The 17788-nt window shown below is 43.3% G+C and overlaps 1 protein-coding gene across 2 annotated transcripts; it reads left to right on the top strand.

Moving 5' to 3' along the window:
• The first annotated feature begins 1400 nt into the window (after positions 1-1400).
• alms1 (ALMS1 centrosome and basal body associated protein) lies at positions 1401-17070 on the top strand. 2 transcript variants are annotated; one of them, XM_085768187.1, is made up of 18 exons: positions 1401-1574; positions 2261-2408; positions 2953-3073; positions 3177-5040; positions 5602-5761; positions 5876-7006; positions 7335-7450; positions 7929-8985; positions 9708-9830; positions 10811-10966; positions 11648-12549; positions 12842-12959; positions 13530-13748; positions 13914-14194; positions 14523-14688; positions 15463-15520; positions 15791-15890; positions 16069-17070. In XM_085768187.1, exons 1-18 carry the CDS (start codon positions 1560-1562, stop codon positions 16111-16113), a joined length of 6780 nt encoding a protein of 2259 aa, XP_085624313.1. In that variant the 5' UTR covers positions 1401-1559; the 3' UTR covers positions 16114-17070. The 2 variants fall into 2 exon arrangements, with proteins under 2 accessions (XP_085624313.1, XP_085624312.1); XM_085768186.1 differs by having other exon boundaries at positions 1426-1574; positions 13533-13748; positions 16069-16249.
• Positions 17071-17788: the final 718 nt, after the last annotated feature.

Genomic DNA, 17788 nt, shown 5'->3' with positions numbered 1-17788 from the left:
CAGCGTTCTGATTGGATGTCCCGTCTGTCAATCAAGGTAAAGGGGGCGGGGTTTAATGCAGCGAAGAGTCAAAAACTGAGGGCAAAATGGCAATTAATAGAAAAATAAAGTGTTTGTGTGTGTATTTTATTGGAATTAAGCAAATATTGAAAATATTTGGACTCGAGATTTAACATTTTTTGTGACTTCTGTGGATTGTGATGATATTTCAGTGTGTTTGCCTTTTATTTTTTGCCCATTTGTAAGTTTTTTTTGTAAAATACATATCAAATGACTACAAAATGCTTCACCAATAAATTACAACAGTCAACACAGAGTTTCCACCTAAACATAGTCAGTTCCTGGCTGGGTGACACCCAGGATTTGTCGCTGGGCTGATGGATTGGATTGCATCAGACTGAAATAAACATATCTGGTATTTAAAGCAGAAGTAAGTGATATATTTGTGTTAATATAAGTCTTAAATAGTTATATCTTCCGACAGCAATCACTTACATAGAGTGTTTGGACGGAAACACGGGTCTGTCAGTCCCTCTGCTCTGCTCTGAGCCGAAGAGAAAACATTTATCGTATCCTACAGTTTTTATCCAATGAGGAGAGAGAACGGCATGCAGGGCTGTGTGTGCAGCCAAGGAACGCCGTGAATGTGGTGACGTAGGGACGAGGACTGTTATGGTGCGTTCAAGGAAACTCGTATTTTTCCGACCTGTGAAGTGGTACCAGTTCGATCTGGTACGAGTTCACCGGTCGGAAGTTACGAGTGGCCGTTATAGTGACTTTCACCGGTAAAACAGGTCAGAAAAACACGAGTGGGTTGCCTGAAACGCTACAAAGTCGTAAGTTGTGACTTGAAGCTGTAATTTACGATTTCAAAAGCCTGCCTGGAATGCAGCATTAGCGAAAACGACCGGACCACTTACTTCTGCTTTAACCATGTGCCAATGTACTGCCTGGGAAACTCATGTTATTTTATAAGGCTTCAGTTTAGGACACATTTGATTATATTGTATGTATGAAATGTATATAAATTAACAGCAACAGGTGTGTGAGAGAATAAAAAAAACAGAGGCACCTGTAAGTACAGGACAAAAATGATTTTATTTTATTTATTTATTTAGTTTTAGTCAACCACAAATATACACAAAACCATGAATATATATACTGACAGTATATCTATGCACAAAATGAACACAAAGTGACCATAAGGAAGTGAGAAATAACCAACAAAGTAATAATCCCTTTCTGTGAAATTTTACACTGACTTTTAAGACACAAGAGAGATAAACGAGGCACAGTGGAGTCGTCTACTTCTACTACAAGCTTCTGGATGATTTGGAGTGAACTGCTACTGTCTTTGAACTGGACGAGTATAATAATAATTTTTCTTTAACACAGGAAGTGATCCATCTGTTCAACCAAACGATCTTCGGCGTTCCTCAGTTCAAATCTCCATTCTCGCGCGACTACTACATCCGCTCCTAGCAACGCTCCATGGAAACGAGGCGGAGGAAGCGCGCTCACGGTGGCGGATTGACAACAACGACACCAACAACACCAACATGGAGCCTCCACAGGTAATTTGTGTCACTTTAACGCGATTCACAGTGTGTATAGTACGTTGTGTAGCGGTTTTGTGTTGTTTCTTGGTGCTTTATCTGGAGTCTGGCTCAACACGTCGCCAGCTCTGGCGGTTGTTGTAAGTGGCTAGCCAACTAAGTTAGCTGCTAACGGCTTTGCTAATTTGTCGACCAACAAAACAAACTGCGAAACTCTCAGCTGTCATCGCATTGTCGGTCAAAAACATTGCGTTTCCACTTTTAGTGGCATAGTAGCACGAGTATCTAGTGGCTGCTTTGCTGCACGATGACGTTAACTTGTGCAATTTGTACAGATTGTAGTTATGTGTTTATCACATAGCTGACTAACAGTAACCTGTTGACTCTAGCTAACTTTTTGCTACTCTTGTCAACGAGTTGTGAATCGTGATTTATAAAGCAGTGTAATTAGACTATTGGAAAAGTAATTTATTTACATGTTATTACGTGCAGCGGACTTAATAAATTAGATCTAACATCGTCAATCCTGCAGAAAACAAGTGAGATTGGCTACCGATTAGCAGCATTTGACAGTTTGCTCTATGCGGATCTCTGCCATTCATCACTAGAGAGTAATGAAAGATTTTGTCATAGATGTTTTTCCCAGGCCAGTAGCATTGTACGTTATAACACTGAGTTACTTTGTCTGGTGATTTGGTTCACAGAGGGTGGAGGTGTCTTCACAGTTGCCAGCCGATGAAGATATGAGTCAGTCTGTCGGACAGTTATCCCAAAACCAGGCTGGATCTCAAAGTTATGGCAGAAGAGATGACTTTGAGCCTCTACCACTTGGGAGGCATGGTGTGGAGCTACGTATGTACATTGACTAAAACAATCAATATCAGTCTCTCTTCTACTTTTTTTCTCCCTTGTGATTTAACAAGATAATGTAGAATGTACATAAAATATACTTTGTGGTATGTATATATGTTAATGTTTATTTGTCCTCATCTTTTACAAAATCTGTGTATGTATGGAAAGTCATATTTCAGGTTGCAGGGCTCCAGACTAACTTTTTTTTGCACAGTGGCCCCTAACTAAGAGTTTTAGGAGTGCAGGCAGAAAATTTAGGGTCGCACACAAAAAATCGACTTGCATCATTCAACTTCATTTATTATACTCGCACACATTGGCCTGCCACCTGTGATGACAGATTCCAGATACTCTGAGTCGCCCCTTACATGTTTCACCAGTGTTTAAAAAGGCATTGTCTAGTTAATCATTCATTACAGGGGACATCATGATCATGAAAGTTGGAGCCAGTAAAGATTTGCATGAAGGATCTATGTTGCAGTTATAAATTGTATGACTGTTTGTGATGCCTTTAATAACATTCAGCATTTTCTGTGTTTTTCAGAATTTCAGGACAGTAACTTGTCTCCAGCTCTTTCGTTGTTGCCTGCAATCTCTGGCGTGGAACAAAACCTCACTGATTATTCTTTATTCCAACAAAGTGACAATGAGTTCGCGCCGTTAAGGTAAAATAAAATTCACTTCTGGACATAGTTTTTTTTTTACAACATGTCATTTGAATGATTCAAAGTTAAGATTCTTCCTATTTCTTCCCTTTACTTTTTCAAGGGCATACCCGGACATTTCCTTGGCGTCAGGCAGGTTTCACTTTTCACCTATGGATGCCACCACTCAGGTCCCAGAACTGTCCCAGCATCCTTTGGCTCAGGCAACTATCCTCTCTGAAGATGGCGCTAGCAGCAGCTCTCGGTCCCAGTACAGTTTGTCACCAGACGATGAAGGCAGACGAGAAGGAGTGATTCACTCCAGATTGTTTGCTGCAACTGACAGACAGGAAGTACCATCCAGAGATGAAACAGGTAGCGAATGGAGGGACTCTGTGACACTGTCTAACACTCTGGATGAGCTTGTAGGAAAGGCTGTCGAGGACGAAACCTTCTTTCTGAATAAGGATATACCTGCCCAGCATCTTATGGCGCTGCTTCAGAAAGATGTCGGCATGCCAAGCAGCAGTAGTAGTGCTGTTTCCTCTGGCTCTGAAACATCTGTGAAGAGCTTTTCAGATTTGAACAAAGAGTCTGGAAGCCCTCAGGTCTGCAAATCGGACATTGACCAAAACATGGTGAGAAGAGAAGGTCCTCCAGGTGAAGCTTCTCTTCCACAGCAGCAGACTAAACAACCTGACAGGATTTCAAATCCTGACCAAGCACAAACACTGTCACCTGAGCTCTGTAATATTACCATGGGTTCCCGCAGTACACTGCCTGATGACAGCAGCGAAGCGTTACACAGAGAGCTGCTGTCCGAGACCGAGAGGCGCAGCAGTCGTGAAGCTGAATCAAAAAAACAAGAGAGGAGAAGTCCTCCAGCGTCAACTGGTCAGTATCTTACTCCATATCCCACACAGAAGACTGAAAGCAAGCCGAGCGTGACCCGGACCAATGTGGGTGGTTTGCCATGGACACAGCAGTTTTCAGCAGGCGTCGAACGGGTTCATAGAGAGCAAGACCTCTGGTCCTTAGGGAATCAAACTGGGATTGATGGGTCCTACTTGGGTTTCCTTCCACAGTCTCAATCCACTCCAGGAGTTTTTAAGCCCCCATCCAAATCCAGTGTCAAGGTCGCATTAGGACAGCTTTCTGCCATAGAATCGGATAAGGAGAACTCGTGTCGATCGAGCACAGGGATCTCTCTACAACCAGCTGTTCCTGAGGTTGACGCAGCAAATCAGTGCCAAGAGGAACATGCCTCTGCAAAGGTCCAGTCTCTTCCAACTCTCAACTATTTAGAGAAAGTAGACGCCTGGAGGGCAAACCAGAGTTCTGGCAAAACATCCCTGTTTGATAGCCTGGCTTTGCAAGGATTTTCTGGCGTCTCTCCTAAAAAGAAAGCTTACGATGCAGTTTCTGACACCCTGAATCGCATCCTGAGTCAGCAGGTAAGGAGTTCACAACAGCCACCTGTTGTTTCAAGTGCCTCCAACCAGAATGTCACACAGAGCTCCTCTGTAGCTCCCTCTGGCTGCTCTTCTCCTCGGAGAGGGGAGGCAGTGGGCAGTGCACCCAGTGACCAAGACAACACTGGATCCGCAGCTACAAGACCGTCTGCCTCGTCCTTCGGCAGGTCTCAGTCCCACTCCTCTCTAAGCACAGTTGTCATGTCGGTCAAGAAGGATCAAAAGACAGCGAGACCTGCCGAAGAAGAGAAGAGTCAGACTCAGGACGATGTCCAACATCAGCCGAGTACCTCAGCTCAACCCTCAGCTCTCATGAGCCTCGGCCGGTTCAGTGATGTGTCACTCGATAATTCCCAAGGAAGTTACAACAGTGGGATTAAACTGGCAGCTTCCATTGGAGCTTCTTCTGTCACCAGCCTCGAGGTGGATAATTATGCCCCATACTGGACTTCGAAACCGTCAACTCCAACACCTCTGCCCAGACAGCGAGAAATCAACATTGAAGAGCGAATACCAGTAAGTCAAAAACTGAAAATCCAAGATAAGCAAGTATAGAATAAATGTTTAGGTTTGGAAAAATGTATTAGGTGTAATCATTTCTTTACAGATTAAAGTTTTAAGAGAAAAACACATAAACTGCTAAATAAAGATTTACAGTTTTATTCAGTGAAAATCTGAGAAAAATCCCATATACAGTTGCATCTCAATAAATTAGAATATCATGGAAAAGTTTATTTATGTGAAACTAATACATTATATAGATCCATTACACACAGAATGAAACATTTAATGTATTTATTTATTTCATTTCTTTTAATTTAAATGATTATGACTTACATTTAACAAAGAAAAAAAATCTCAAAAAATTTGAATATTACAAAAGACCCATTTGAAAAAGCATTTTTAATATGGAAATTTATGTCCATCTATATGCTCTCAATGCTTGGTTGGGGCTATTTGACTTGAACTACTGGAAATTGACTTTTCCATGATATTCTAATAATTTATTGAGATGCACCTGTATGAATAGACTAGTATTTCTGATTCTGACGCACTGCTGACTTGCTTTTCTTGCAGTTGTATCTCCATAACCTGGGTATCGACCAATCGCCCTCGACCATCTTGAATCCATTCGTGCCCAGAGGGCCAATCAGAGAACCCGAATTCTCTCCCACTGAACTCTTAACAATTAAAGGATCCATAGGAACCCCAACGCAGAGCGCCCAACCCTCTGAAGGTACATGACCCTTTACAACTTTCACTTTCTATTTCAATACCACTAAGATCCTACTTGACAAAAGTGGGTTTTTATTTCACATAACCAACTAAAGTGTTGATTTTTATTTTTCAGGTGGCAGTCCCCAAAAAGGAGAGTGTTCCAGGTCCAGTGTTTTGTCCGTGGACTCCACTGTGTCCGTACCGTTTAGCCTGGACAGTCTCGCTCCACCCGTCTCCATCCCAGACCACGGCAAGCGGGCTTCTCTTTCAACCTCATCAGATCCAGAAGCGATTCAGAGTAGACACAGAGCGGCAGCCTCCTCCTCCTCCCAGTCCGATAAAGACTCCCACTCCTCCAGACCGCAGCCCAGTCAGCAGCAGGACAGCAGCTTAACCAGAGAGAGGTTTGACTCTGACCTTCTGTTTGCTACTAAGGCGAGACACGGGGAAAGAGACTTGGCGTCATCTTTGCAGACGAGCCGGAGTTTGGAGCCAAGTGCAGAAAATTCCTTTGTCAGCTCGAACGCCTTGGGGGAGATCCGTAAACTACTCTCTCAGGTGGATAACGCGGTGTCTGCTGGGACTTCTGCAGCTTCCTCAGCCTCCCCTGCAGGCCCCCGTCTCCTTTCTGATGATGACATTTTCCTCTCATTGAGGAAAAACACCGGTAGACTCCACGACTCCTCGCTCTCCTCCTTCTCTGCAGACCCCAGAGATCACTCCTCGTTGCTGTGGGCCAGGTCCTCGTCCGACTCCATGCTCACCTCAGAGAAACCAAGGCACAGCTCTGTAGGTCGAGACAGTCTGACCTCATCGTGGCAGCCTAACTATCCATCCACGCAATCTCTTACCACTGCACCCACCGCAGGAACACACTCCTCTCTGGTCCTCTCCAAATCAGCCAGAAGGGCAGAGCCTGAGGGCTGCAGCGCTGCTCCTCCTGACAGCAAAGTCCAAACACAGCCGCCACCGGTCATCAGCCCTCTGCCACCTGTGAGCACACAACAGCTCACCTCAACGCCCACAGAGACAACAACAGGTGTCCCAGAAGGGGAGGAGAAGACTGTGTATGGAGGAGGTCCTGTACAGAGCAACTCCACATCGCCCTCTCTGGAGGACATAGACCCGGGAGTGATGAGTGACGGTGGGAGCAGCGACAGTTCACTGGCAGTCAGAGTCGCCAAGTTACTCCAGAGCGAATCTCCAGCCACCATGGTGTCCAGCACGCCGAGCATCACCGACCAAGAGGAGAGCAAAGCCAGAGGTAATGACAACTCTGAGGCTGAGATGATCTCATATTAAAGGTCCAGTGTGTAATAATTGGCAAGGTTTATTGGCAAAATCTGAATATCCTACCCATGAGTATATTTGTGTAAGTGTATAATCACTAGAAAGGAAAATTTTACATACAGGCCTTTAACCCCATAGGAACTGAAACTTGGTTTAACTGTAATTTAAGGCTAAGTCACATGCACCTCAATACCAGCATTTTTTGTGTCCTGTTTTTTACGCTCACAGTTTGTATCAATGGTGACCAATCTGCATTGTGAGTAACTCTTAACGACGGTTAAAAGTATGTTTTGATGTTGCAGAGTGGATTAAGCTGAAGATATCAGGGCAGCAGTGTGAACCTCTGGAGCTGGACAAAGAAGACAGAAAGCGGATTGAAGAGATCAAGGGAGAGCTGCTGTTAAAATACCCAATGAAGGTAAAAACGCTTATGCAAACATCTGTAGCACTGATGTCACTTTAAAAGCTTTATTTGTAGTACTGCTTATTAAGAGTACAACCTAATAATTATTAATGTTTGTCACACATTTCTTCATGCCATATCTATGTATGTTTTAAAAAATTTATTTATTTTATTGTCACTTTGATATCTCCTCAATATCTGGACAGTACAGGTCTCATTGTTAAGGTAAATGATGTGTGTTTGTGTGAGTGTTTTTAAAGTCCTTTATACAAAATGGTGTGCTGTGAAGGTGAAAACAAAAACTCTGAGGTTTGGTTGTTGTATTTATTTTTATCTATTTTGTCAAAATTTCTGGTTCCAGTTTGCTGCTTGCAGTGTTTTGATGTGAAACTTTGTGACAGATTCATTAATCCACAGGATGAAGTAAAGACCTTGTCAGCTCTTAAGGTTTGACCCAGACTGATTGTTTTATTTTCTATGTTTCTCCTTCCAGAGCCAGTTAAGTACAGATACAGAGAGCAGTGCAGCGTCCAGCATTAGACTCCCGAGGGGGCAGGATCCGCCTCAGTCTGCAGAGACGTTCACCGCCCCCGCTGATGTGAACAACCCGCTGTCACAGCCACTTCAAGGCCTGAACGCGAACCTGCCTGACTCGCACGCGCCACAGCTTCAAAGCCGAAGTCTAGAAGCTCAAGTACTGGAGATCGCTGCCAGAGAAGGAGTGACCCTCCCCAGAACGAACCCTCGGGCCCTCACATCCATCACCATCGCCACCCGCAAGCGCTCCACCTCGCCCTCTCCTTCCACGTCGCCTGCTCCCACCGTCAGCCCGGCCTCGGAGCCGCTCCGCCTGACTGAGCTCCAACACCCTCAAGCTGAAAAGTCCACCGCTCAGAAGTCAGAAGACAGGACGACCAGAGAGCCGGGATCAGTGTTTCAACAACAAACCAAACTAAATTCTCCGTTAATTTCTGGAAATCAGCGGAGACAAGATGCTGTTGGATGCCAGTTTGTTGAACCGCCTCCGCCCTCTCAGGGTTTGAATAGAGAGGATACGGATATCAAAGACGACAACACGCCGTCTGACGAGTTGTCCATCCAGGACAGCTCTGTTTCTCTCGCTCACGGGACTGAACAAACCACCAGCTCGTCCGCGTCTGAAGCCCCGACCCGGACCGGCCACATCTCACACGTCCGTCTCACTCTGTCCCCCAAACCCACGGCCGATCACAGCCTGGCGTTCACAGCTGATGGTGTTACCATGGCACCGCGTAGAGAATTTGTCCCGCTCAGACCCTCTCCATCTGCCCCGCTCAGACCCTCTCCATCTGCTGGCAGCAGTCCGGACGAGGGCGTTGGTTTGTCCAGTCCGCCAGAGTGGCACGAGTCCCCGGAACCAAAGAGACAGCAGGGACGTGAGAGAGTGGACACGTCCACGCTGTTTAAAGCTCCAGCAGCTACAGCGAGAATGACCTCCACATCTAAACAGTCCTTTACACCACGTCATAGACCTGAAGTCTCCCAAAGACCCTCAACCGCAGCATCACCAGGTAGGTTTGTCCGTCTGTATGATTTTATATATATATATATATATATATAAAGTTTATAAACACTTAAATCCTCATTTATTTTGTCTGGCTGTTTTTACACTGCAAAATTCAAGTGGCCCAGTTCTGATTTTTTCCTCTCAAGTGGCACAGATTAGATTAGATTAGATTAGATTAGAAAAACTTTATTGTCCGTTTATCACAGAAAATCATCTTTGGCTTGGCTCAAAACATGTTAAAAGATTGGTAACAGATCTGTAACATCAACGTGGAAATGTGGAAAAACCCCATTATATCGGATATTGTCAAATCGGATTCAGGCCCCCGTTATATGTGGAAATAAATCAGATATCAGCCAATGCGTCTGCAGTCTAAACAGACAGATTCCCTGGCAATGCGAGTTGTACGTCATGTTGTTTACCTGCAGCTGGACCAGCTGACTTCCTCTTCCTTCTGCTTTGGTAGCCAACTGCGTCTCAGCATGCATGTCGTTTCGCACAAGCAAAGCAGGTGTTAATGCAGATATCAGATATGGGTCACTTTAATTGAACATGTAAACAGACGGATGAAAAAATCGGATATAGGCAACACATCAAGGCCTGTAGTGTAAAGAGAGCCTAAGATTAGTGTTTAAATTGACCGATCAAGTTGTGGCAGTGGAGCCAAGGATTAAAAAATACGGTTCATGCAACTAACAGTGCAACTGTTTTTCCTGCCTCCCTCAGCGGTGCCCGTCCTGCTGCCTTATAAACCCCGGGGCAGTGAGGAGCTCTTCTACGTCCCTAAAGCAGAAGCTGACTTCTCCTCCACCGGCCCCTCTGACACCACCATGGAGAGCTCACACCCAGGTACATTAAAGATTTATTGAGCTGCCTGCAACATATAGATGACAGCAGCATCATGTCTGCTGGAGTTTCATACCTCCTTCCTTTATTGCATCTTTTTATTGCATGTGTCATCTTCCACCTCCCTCCGCACAGTCCCTGTCTGACTTTCTATTGTTTACTGTCATAGGTAAAAATATAAATCTTAAAAATAGTAGTCGGAATAATGAGTAGTCACAAGTACAGTGCAAGTTTTGTGTCAGTTCTCTGAATATGTTCAGATAAAATCAACAAATCTTTTGTGAGGAATGATTTACACCAGTTGATTATTTCTATATATGAAAATTTGTGTGTTTAAATGCTTTCCTTTGTACTAAGTCTTGTTTCATCGATTTGTCTCCACTCCTCACTTCTATTCGGTTTCATTGATGACATTAGCCACAGATTTCATTTGCTTTTTCTAACGTACTCTGAATATCTGAAGGATCCATTCATCATGGTCGTGAACCAAACAATGATCTGTGTATTATTAGTTCAAATGTATCATGTCTGTTTATCATTGTAACTTTAAAAATGATCTGACCATGTTTCACCACAAATTTATATGTAAATGTGGGTTATTTCAGGATTTAGGCAAATTACAGACTGAGGAATTTATGAGTCCAGAGAATTGAAATGTCAGTTGAATGTGTGATGAACGGGGGGAGGCTCTGCGCTCATTTCCCCTGTGCCTGCATAGGTCGCAGCTGGTCTATTGTAACCTACACCGGGCAGCACATTAATTATTCATGTTCAGGGGCTGGTGAGACAAAAGGCAGAGCTGAGGCCCCAGCAGAGAGACAGACGGACGGGGGCTGTGGACTCCACGTCTTTGAACATCTTCTGTTTACTGCTGCTGGGAAACTAAGGATTTATTTATGTTCTTATTAGGAAAATTATTCGGTTTGACCTCCTCTTTACAGAACTCATTTTTATTTAAATAAAAAAACATAATTGAATTGCAGGCTCAGACGACGCTGTGCCCCCGCGCTTCAGCAGTGACGTCCTCGGGCACCAGGACCCGGGGTTGGACCGTGGAGTCACCATCAGACACACTGAGGGCATCTACAGCAAGAGGCTGAAAACAACCGCCTTCAAAATGCAGGAGCCAGGACACAGAGGTACAGCGACGATACACACTGACAGTATGACTGGGACAGGAGATGTTTAAGGTGCATTTTATTAAAAACACGTCTGAGACAAGCAGCTAAAACAATAATAAAGTGTGTCATTTGTTAATATAAACACATTACTCTGGTAAAGTTGATTCAGTACAATAGAAAAAATGTTACAGACAAATAAAAAGATGGTGATTATTTCTAAAGGCTTTATAAACAATTCAGTAGTTTTCATATTTGAACACAATTAGTTTGCCACAGGTCAGAAAACAGAAAAGTCCATTGTTTAATGAAGAAAATTTAACAACAGACTCAGATGATATTAAGTCTTTCATTATGAATGATAATTTGTGTGTTATCAGGATAGCTGGAAATGTTTAACAAAGTCTGGGCACCATTTCTGAAGAGCAGTGGAGATTGTTTTGAGTCAGTTCTTGTGACTGTGTGAAGTGAATTTGTGAATTATTTGATCAATAGTTTTTGATTTTTAATTCTTCAGTTAGACATCACACATTTATGAAAAGACTCTGGTGTCTGAAAGCAACTTGTTCGTAGTTGTTTGTCTTTATTTTCTGTTTTCTGTTTTCTGTGTGTGTTTTGGCAGCAGCGAATAGAAAACGGATTGTTTTATGTTTTTGATGCACATCCAGTCTGAACGCGTGTTATGTCTCGCTCTCGTCATAGATACGTCTCCGAGAGCAGATAAAACCTCACAAACAAGTCTGAGCCAAACTCCGAAGCCGCCCACTCAGGTCTCCGCTGCCTTCACCACAGTGCCTTTATCAAACAACCAGGAGCCGTTAAGGAAGGACCAGGGGACGAGTCCGCTGCAGTTCCCTCGTTATAACCAACCAGAGCTGAGCTGGGAGAGGTTTCAGACGGGTCGCGGCGAAATGGACCATGATGATCTGAGCCAAAGCGCCTTCTTTCAAACCAGAGTGGAGCGTGAGCCAGAGGTGTCTCAGTCCACGTCCCAGCAGAGCGACAACAGGCTGGACGAGCTGTGGCAGAGGTTCTGCGCTCGGTGGAGCCTCGAGGAGTCCTGTCCGACCAGAGAGGCCTCGCTGGTGGAGCGACTGGAGCGTCTGTCCCGTCTTATTCACAGCAGGAAGGTTCAGCAGGAGGCGTCTCGGGATCAGACGCGAGGAAGGAGAGGAGGAGCTACACGGGAAGACAGACGGGAGGAAGTCAGAGGGAGGAGAAACTTCGAGGACGAACTTCCTCCCGCCGCTCGTCAGGCCTGGACGCAGAGGACGCCCGAGCCTTCGGACGAGGACAGTCGAGCCTCCTCCTCCGTCTCCCACAGCTCCTCCCAGAGTCGCCACCTCTTCCCCGCGGACAGAGACGAGTCGGCAGAGACCTTGTCCACGGCGTCCGGCTCCATGTCCACCGTCGACACGGCCCGACTCATCCGAGTGTTCGGCCCCCACAGAGTCCAGCGCCTGAAAAGCAGCTCCAGCCTCAGTCAGCTGTACAGCACCATCGACAAGCAGAGAAGAGACGGGAGGGAGCAGAGGAGAGGGAGAACCGGAGACTCTCCGTCTATCATCACTCCTTCAGAGACCACCGGCATCGACGAATCCACGGTACGTCCTGTAAATCTGCACATCTGTCCGTCGCCTTCATCTGAAGTAGAGATGATTTAATAATTGATGCTGTTTTCATCCAAATAGTTAAATAGAGTTTCTTATTAGTTTATATGTCTTATATAGTTTACAATGAAATAAATTGTCACACAAACAATTAATATATAAATGATAATAATAAAAGAAAAAGTATCATAGGAAAATAACACAAAGAGATAAACGATCAGAATATATGAAAATCCTAATCCTAAAAAAAAAATAGTATCCTGATTGTCATGATTGTATTTTTCAGATCACTCCTGATTCTGCGTCGTCAACCAGCGTCTCTCTCCCCCCACAACATCGAGGACCCACCAGGACCCTGGCAGCGAAGAAAGGTGTTAAACTGGTCAGCAAAGGCATCCAGACAGGTCAGTCCCCCACAGAGCTAAACTCACACTGATGTTTGATTGTTTGTTTTTTTCCTTTTACAAAGCATTTTTTAAAATAACACACGAACATCGGGTGTTTTCTATTATAATAATACAAGGAAATAAATAATTAACCAAGAACATCTTCTTATATGAAGAAAAAAAAAAGAAATATGATACCATACCATTCGTCAACAGATGGGATTTCTGGCTTAAGCCATTTCTCTGTGGTTGTTTTTCTAGCAGCTAAACTCAGTATTCCAAATAAATATTTAGTTTTCACATTTACAGTAGTTGAGCGTACGAGCCCAAAAAGAAGTTCGTCCCAGTTAAATGTAATATCAGTTCCAAATATAGTCACTAGTTCTGAATAAACCGATGATTGGGGTTTTATAATTCCTGTTATGCGGGACGTCTGCTGCTTGTCAATGTTTACCACCTATCACACTCAGGGAAAAAGTCTTTAATAAACTCCACCACTTGTCTTTGAGATAAAGAAAATACTTTGTAAAGTTGTGATGAAAGTTATTTGTTATTCCCAAAAGATCTTCACGCTGTCATTTTGTTTAGCAGGTGACCTGGAGATCGTTTGTAACGGGACTCGGCGTCACACCAGAGACGTTGGAACCACGTTTCCATCGCCGCGAGAATCCAGAGCGTCGAGGCTGAACTCTTCATCACTGACGAGTGTAGGAGGAGGAAGAGGAGGGGGGAGGAGCCCCTCGAAAACCCAGTCCTCACAAAAACAGAGAAAGAGCAAGAAGAGCCCATCAAAGCCGTATCCTGAAGGTTTGTCTACTTGTTTTATGTTACCACTGAAATCTCTCTCATAGTTAGTGTTTTTATTCTGTTTTTCTTTTCTAAAGTTGCAGTTGTTATTATTTAAAGCCAGAATAAAACCAAACTCTTGTATCGATTTTTTGCCTTTCTGTGAATTTTCCTGGTCTTGCTCAGGTGTTTCTTGGTTCATCTCTGCTGATGACCTGAGGTCAGAGTCGAGGAAGGAGAACCAGCACCGGCAGCAGGAGGAGGAGGAGGAGGAGTTGACCTGGAGGCAGAGCGCGGCCTGGTTTGAACCGTACAGCAGATCACAGCCTTGGAGAGAACCGCTTCGACAGAGACAAGTCCACGAAGAACGAAACAAACAGCCCAGATACATCGTACATCGCTCTGAACCGGATCTGGATCCCAGAACCAAACCGCTGTCTCCTGGTCTGGCTCGTATCTCCCTCCAGGTTTGTCAGTGTTTATCTTTCTTTAGGAGTTTTTCATTTATATGTTATATGTTTTCACTTTTTAAAAAAAAGTATTTTCAGAGTATTTAAGGAGGAATTTCCTCTTTTTTTTTTTACAATCTGGACCTTATTTCTAGCATAAAATATGATCATTTACTTGGACAATTCCCCTTTAAAATTAAATTAAATACAATGTTCAGCCTGATGTAGCAGCATTAGTATTGATCCATCATTAAGACCTTATCAAAGACAGAAGATAACTGTTGATGTTGTTGTGTTAACTACCTTCAGTGTCCTATAATGTAGTTAACCTTCCTCCGTCCTGCAGGAAGCTCTGGCGATGCGGCGTCCAGAGTTCATCTCTCGGTCCACTCACAGGGTGAAGTGTCTGGCTCGGCAGGCGGAGGAGAGGAAGCTGCAGGCCGTCTTCACCACAGAGAGAGACGAGCTCTTCAACCGGCACGTAGGACTGGGGAGGCTGCCGAGGCCTGCAGGTACTCGGCTCAGCAGGAATATATATATATATAGTTTTATTAAAGTACAGCCAGCAACAAAAACAAACTCACAAAAATAACACACATTGCATCCAAAATCACCAAACCTCCCAGAGCTCAACCACAGGATCACCCCCTCAACCCTGCACACTGCTGCCGTCAGGTCGCAGATACAGGACTCTGAGGTGGAGGCTCGTTTTAAAGAGGAACTATGCAGGATTTGTAGCTTAACTATGCTACATTTTTACCTTAAAGGTTAGGGCTAGAGATCCTGGGAACGGTTCCAGCAGCCCACATTTTGAAAATACACACGTCAAAAGTCCAAGCCCCTTTCCTTTACTGTTGAATGTCACTGCGCAGCATCGTTAACTGTCCTCCAGCTTTTTCTCATGGCTCATTCACGTGAAAGAAAACACCTGACATCATAATAAACCACCCAGCATCAAGTTTAGAGCTTCGTAGTCACCTACCAGACTTCAGTGTGGTACATTGTATCACTGTTGTTGATATTTTTGATAATGCACCAGGTTAGAGAGTTTAATACAATTGTAACAACATTGTGCATTATCAAAAATATCAATGTTTACATAAGGAATTGAACCAAAAGCAGTTACATGAATGCACATTTATTTATCATGACCCACTACAGAAGTAAACAGTGCAACTCTTCAGTGCAGTTGTTGGTGATAATCGCAATCAATCAATCAATCTATCTATCTATCTATCTATCTGTTGTGATAACTGGACTAACTGGTTTGTTCCCTCTGTGTGAAGGCACCGCTCTGCTCAGGAGGGCTGTTCCCAGGAGGGAGATGATCCAGAGGTCAAAACAGTGAGTCCTGTTGTTGTTGTTGTTGTTGTTGTTGTTGTTGTTGTTGTTGTTGTTGTTGTTGTTGTTGTAACAGGAACTACAGTCTCCATAATCAATTATATCTCATCAATGTACAAATTGAAGCCTAATTGCATCAAATGCTGAGGTTTTCTGCACAGATAAAGAGCCCAAACTTGGGTTTAGTTTCACATAGATTTGAGATCAGATCAAATAAAAGATGGAGTTTGGTTTCAACAGAGTTTTTTTTGTCTGAACTTGTTTGTCCTGCAGGATCTATGAGAATCTGCCGGAGGTGCAGAGGAGGAGAGAGGAGGAGAGACGGAGAGCAGAGTACAGATCTTACCGTCTCAACGCTCAGCTCTACAACAAGGTAAAAAAAAAAAAAACACCTCTCACCCAACAGGTTCGATTCGACTGTAGCGTAAAAGAGAAGCTCAAATTCAGTCTTTATGTAACTGGAGATAATTTTTTATTTAATGTCTTTACTAAAAAAGACAAAAGACAAACTGATACAGACACTAAAATACTTTTTCATTTTTATTTTTCAGCGAGTCACCAACCGTGTCCTGGGCAGACGAACAGCTTGGCAGTGATCAAACACATCAGTGAAACTTTTTTTTTTTTCTTTTAACTGTAAATTAAATCAGTGATGTGAAAACTTTTAAATTGAACAAATTGACCTAATTTAACTAAAATGTGATTTTATTTATTAGTGACTAAATTTTTGTTGTTGGATTTTACAGATTATGTGTAAAAGTAGAAACGGTGACGTCACTGACATGTTTGACTTTTCACTCTCGGACCAGTTGTGTTGTTTGAGTGACGCATGTATTTTAACGTGAGAATAAACCAGGTTTCTGCTGATGCTTTTAACAGTTTTGCTAAATCCCTTGTTTTGATTTTGACAGAAAGTCGACAACGATGCACTGGCTTAAATGTCTTTATTGATCAGTTATCGGTTGTGCAAGAGCAGGAAGCCACACGAGGAGAAAAGTAAGACAAGTTAGCTGCAGAGTCAGTACGTCAGCTGCTCGCCGAGAGCACAGATCAACACAATGAATAAATAAGAAAATGTCCGCATTTGTCCCTCTCAGGCTACAGTAGTGTAGATGCACTATGCCCATTAACTAACTATGAAATAAAACTTCAAGTTAGGACAATACAGTGTAAACATAAATACTCTAAACAAGTCATTAAACAATAAAAACGATTAGCATGGATTGATGAACTTTTTCAAAAGCCTTAAAATCATCGATGGCAAATGTGGTGAAGAGAAACAAAGACTCTTTGGCAAAGATGTAGTTTTGCTTTAAACAAGGTTTGGTTGAAACAAAAAAAGAGGAATAAGGCAGGTGACCGCTCTTTACCACAAACAAGGCTCTCTGCAGGTTTAAGGCTCGGACAAAGTTTAAGTCTGAAACAGCAACAGGAAACTCAGCAGAACACAGTTAATACAGTCGTTTGGATTTTTTTTTTCTCACTCGGTAGCTTTTTACCAATACAAACGGTCTGTGTCTTTTATAGACAGTAACAACTTACACCACATGTTTTAATAAATACTAAATAATTTAAACCAGTATAATGCTCCATCTGACTAAAGTGCAGTCAAGCTGTTTTTAAATAAACACGACAAATCTGCAAAAGAATTTCTGTCACGTTTTGTTGTTTTTTTTGTTTTTCAACGCAGTAAATTCCCTCGATTCATCAGCTCGTCTTGTTCTGTGCAGTCCACAGGGTTTTTAATGAAGCCACAGAGGGAAAACACTAAATCCTGAACACACGACACTGTTTCTGTGTGAAGCTTAAAATCCAGGCAAAGTTATAACGTACAGGATGTTGATCCTCCTCTGTGGCTTCATCTGTCAATCAAATCCTGTTAAATATGCAAAAAAGTCTCTTTGATCAAACCACAGTTAAAATGCCCACTGCTCTCAATGGACAGCTTCTATTTTTCTTTTTCTTAATCATTAAATTTCTGTTTTTTTTCCCCCATAATAATCTCTCTTTCCCTTTAGACGGTCAAGTTATAAAAAAAGCAGTACACAACAGTGACACCTGATTAAGATTTTACAACACACGATCATGATCCTTGTTGCAGCAGCAGCAGCAGCAGCGCCGACAGTTTTAACACAGAAACGTGGAGCGACATCCAGTGTTTCAGCTGCAGCCTCCGCTCCAGAGCCAAAAAACACACTCATCATCATCATCAGCAGCAGCAACGACGACGGCTTCAGTGAATCTGGGCAGCATGCAGCAGTGCAGGTTTTA

This window comes from Trachurus japonicus, chromosome 22 (assembly GCF_045865225.1).
Source record: "Trachurus japonicus isolate A0001 chromosome 22, Traja_1.0".
In the NCBI taxonomy this organism is placed as follows: Eukaryota; Metazoa; Chordata; class Actinopteri; order Carangiformes; family Carangidae; genus Trachurus; species Trachurus japonicus.
The sequence above is the reverse complement of the archived record's forward strand: the minus strand, read 5'-3'. Positions and strand labels throughout refer to the sequence as shown.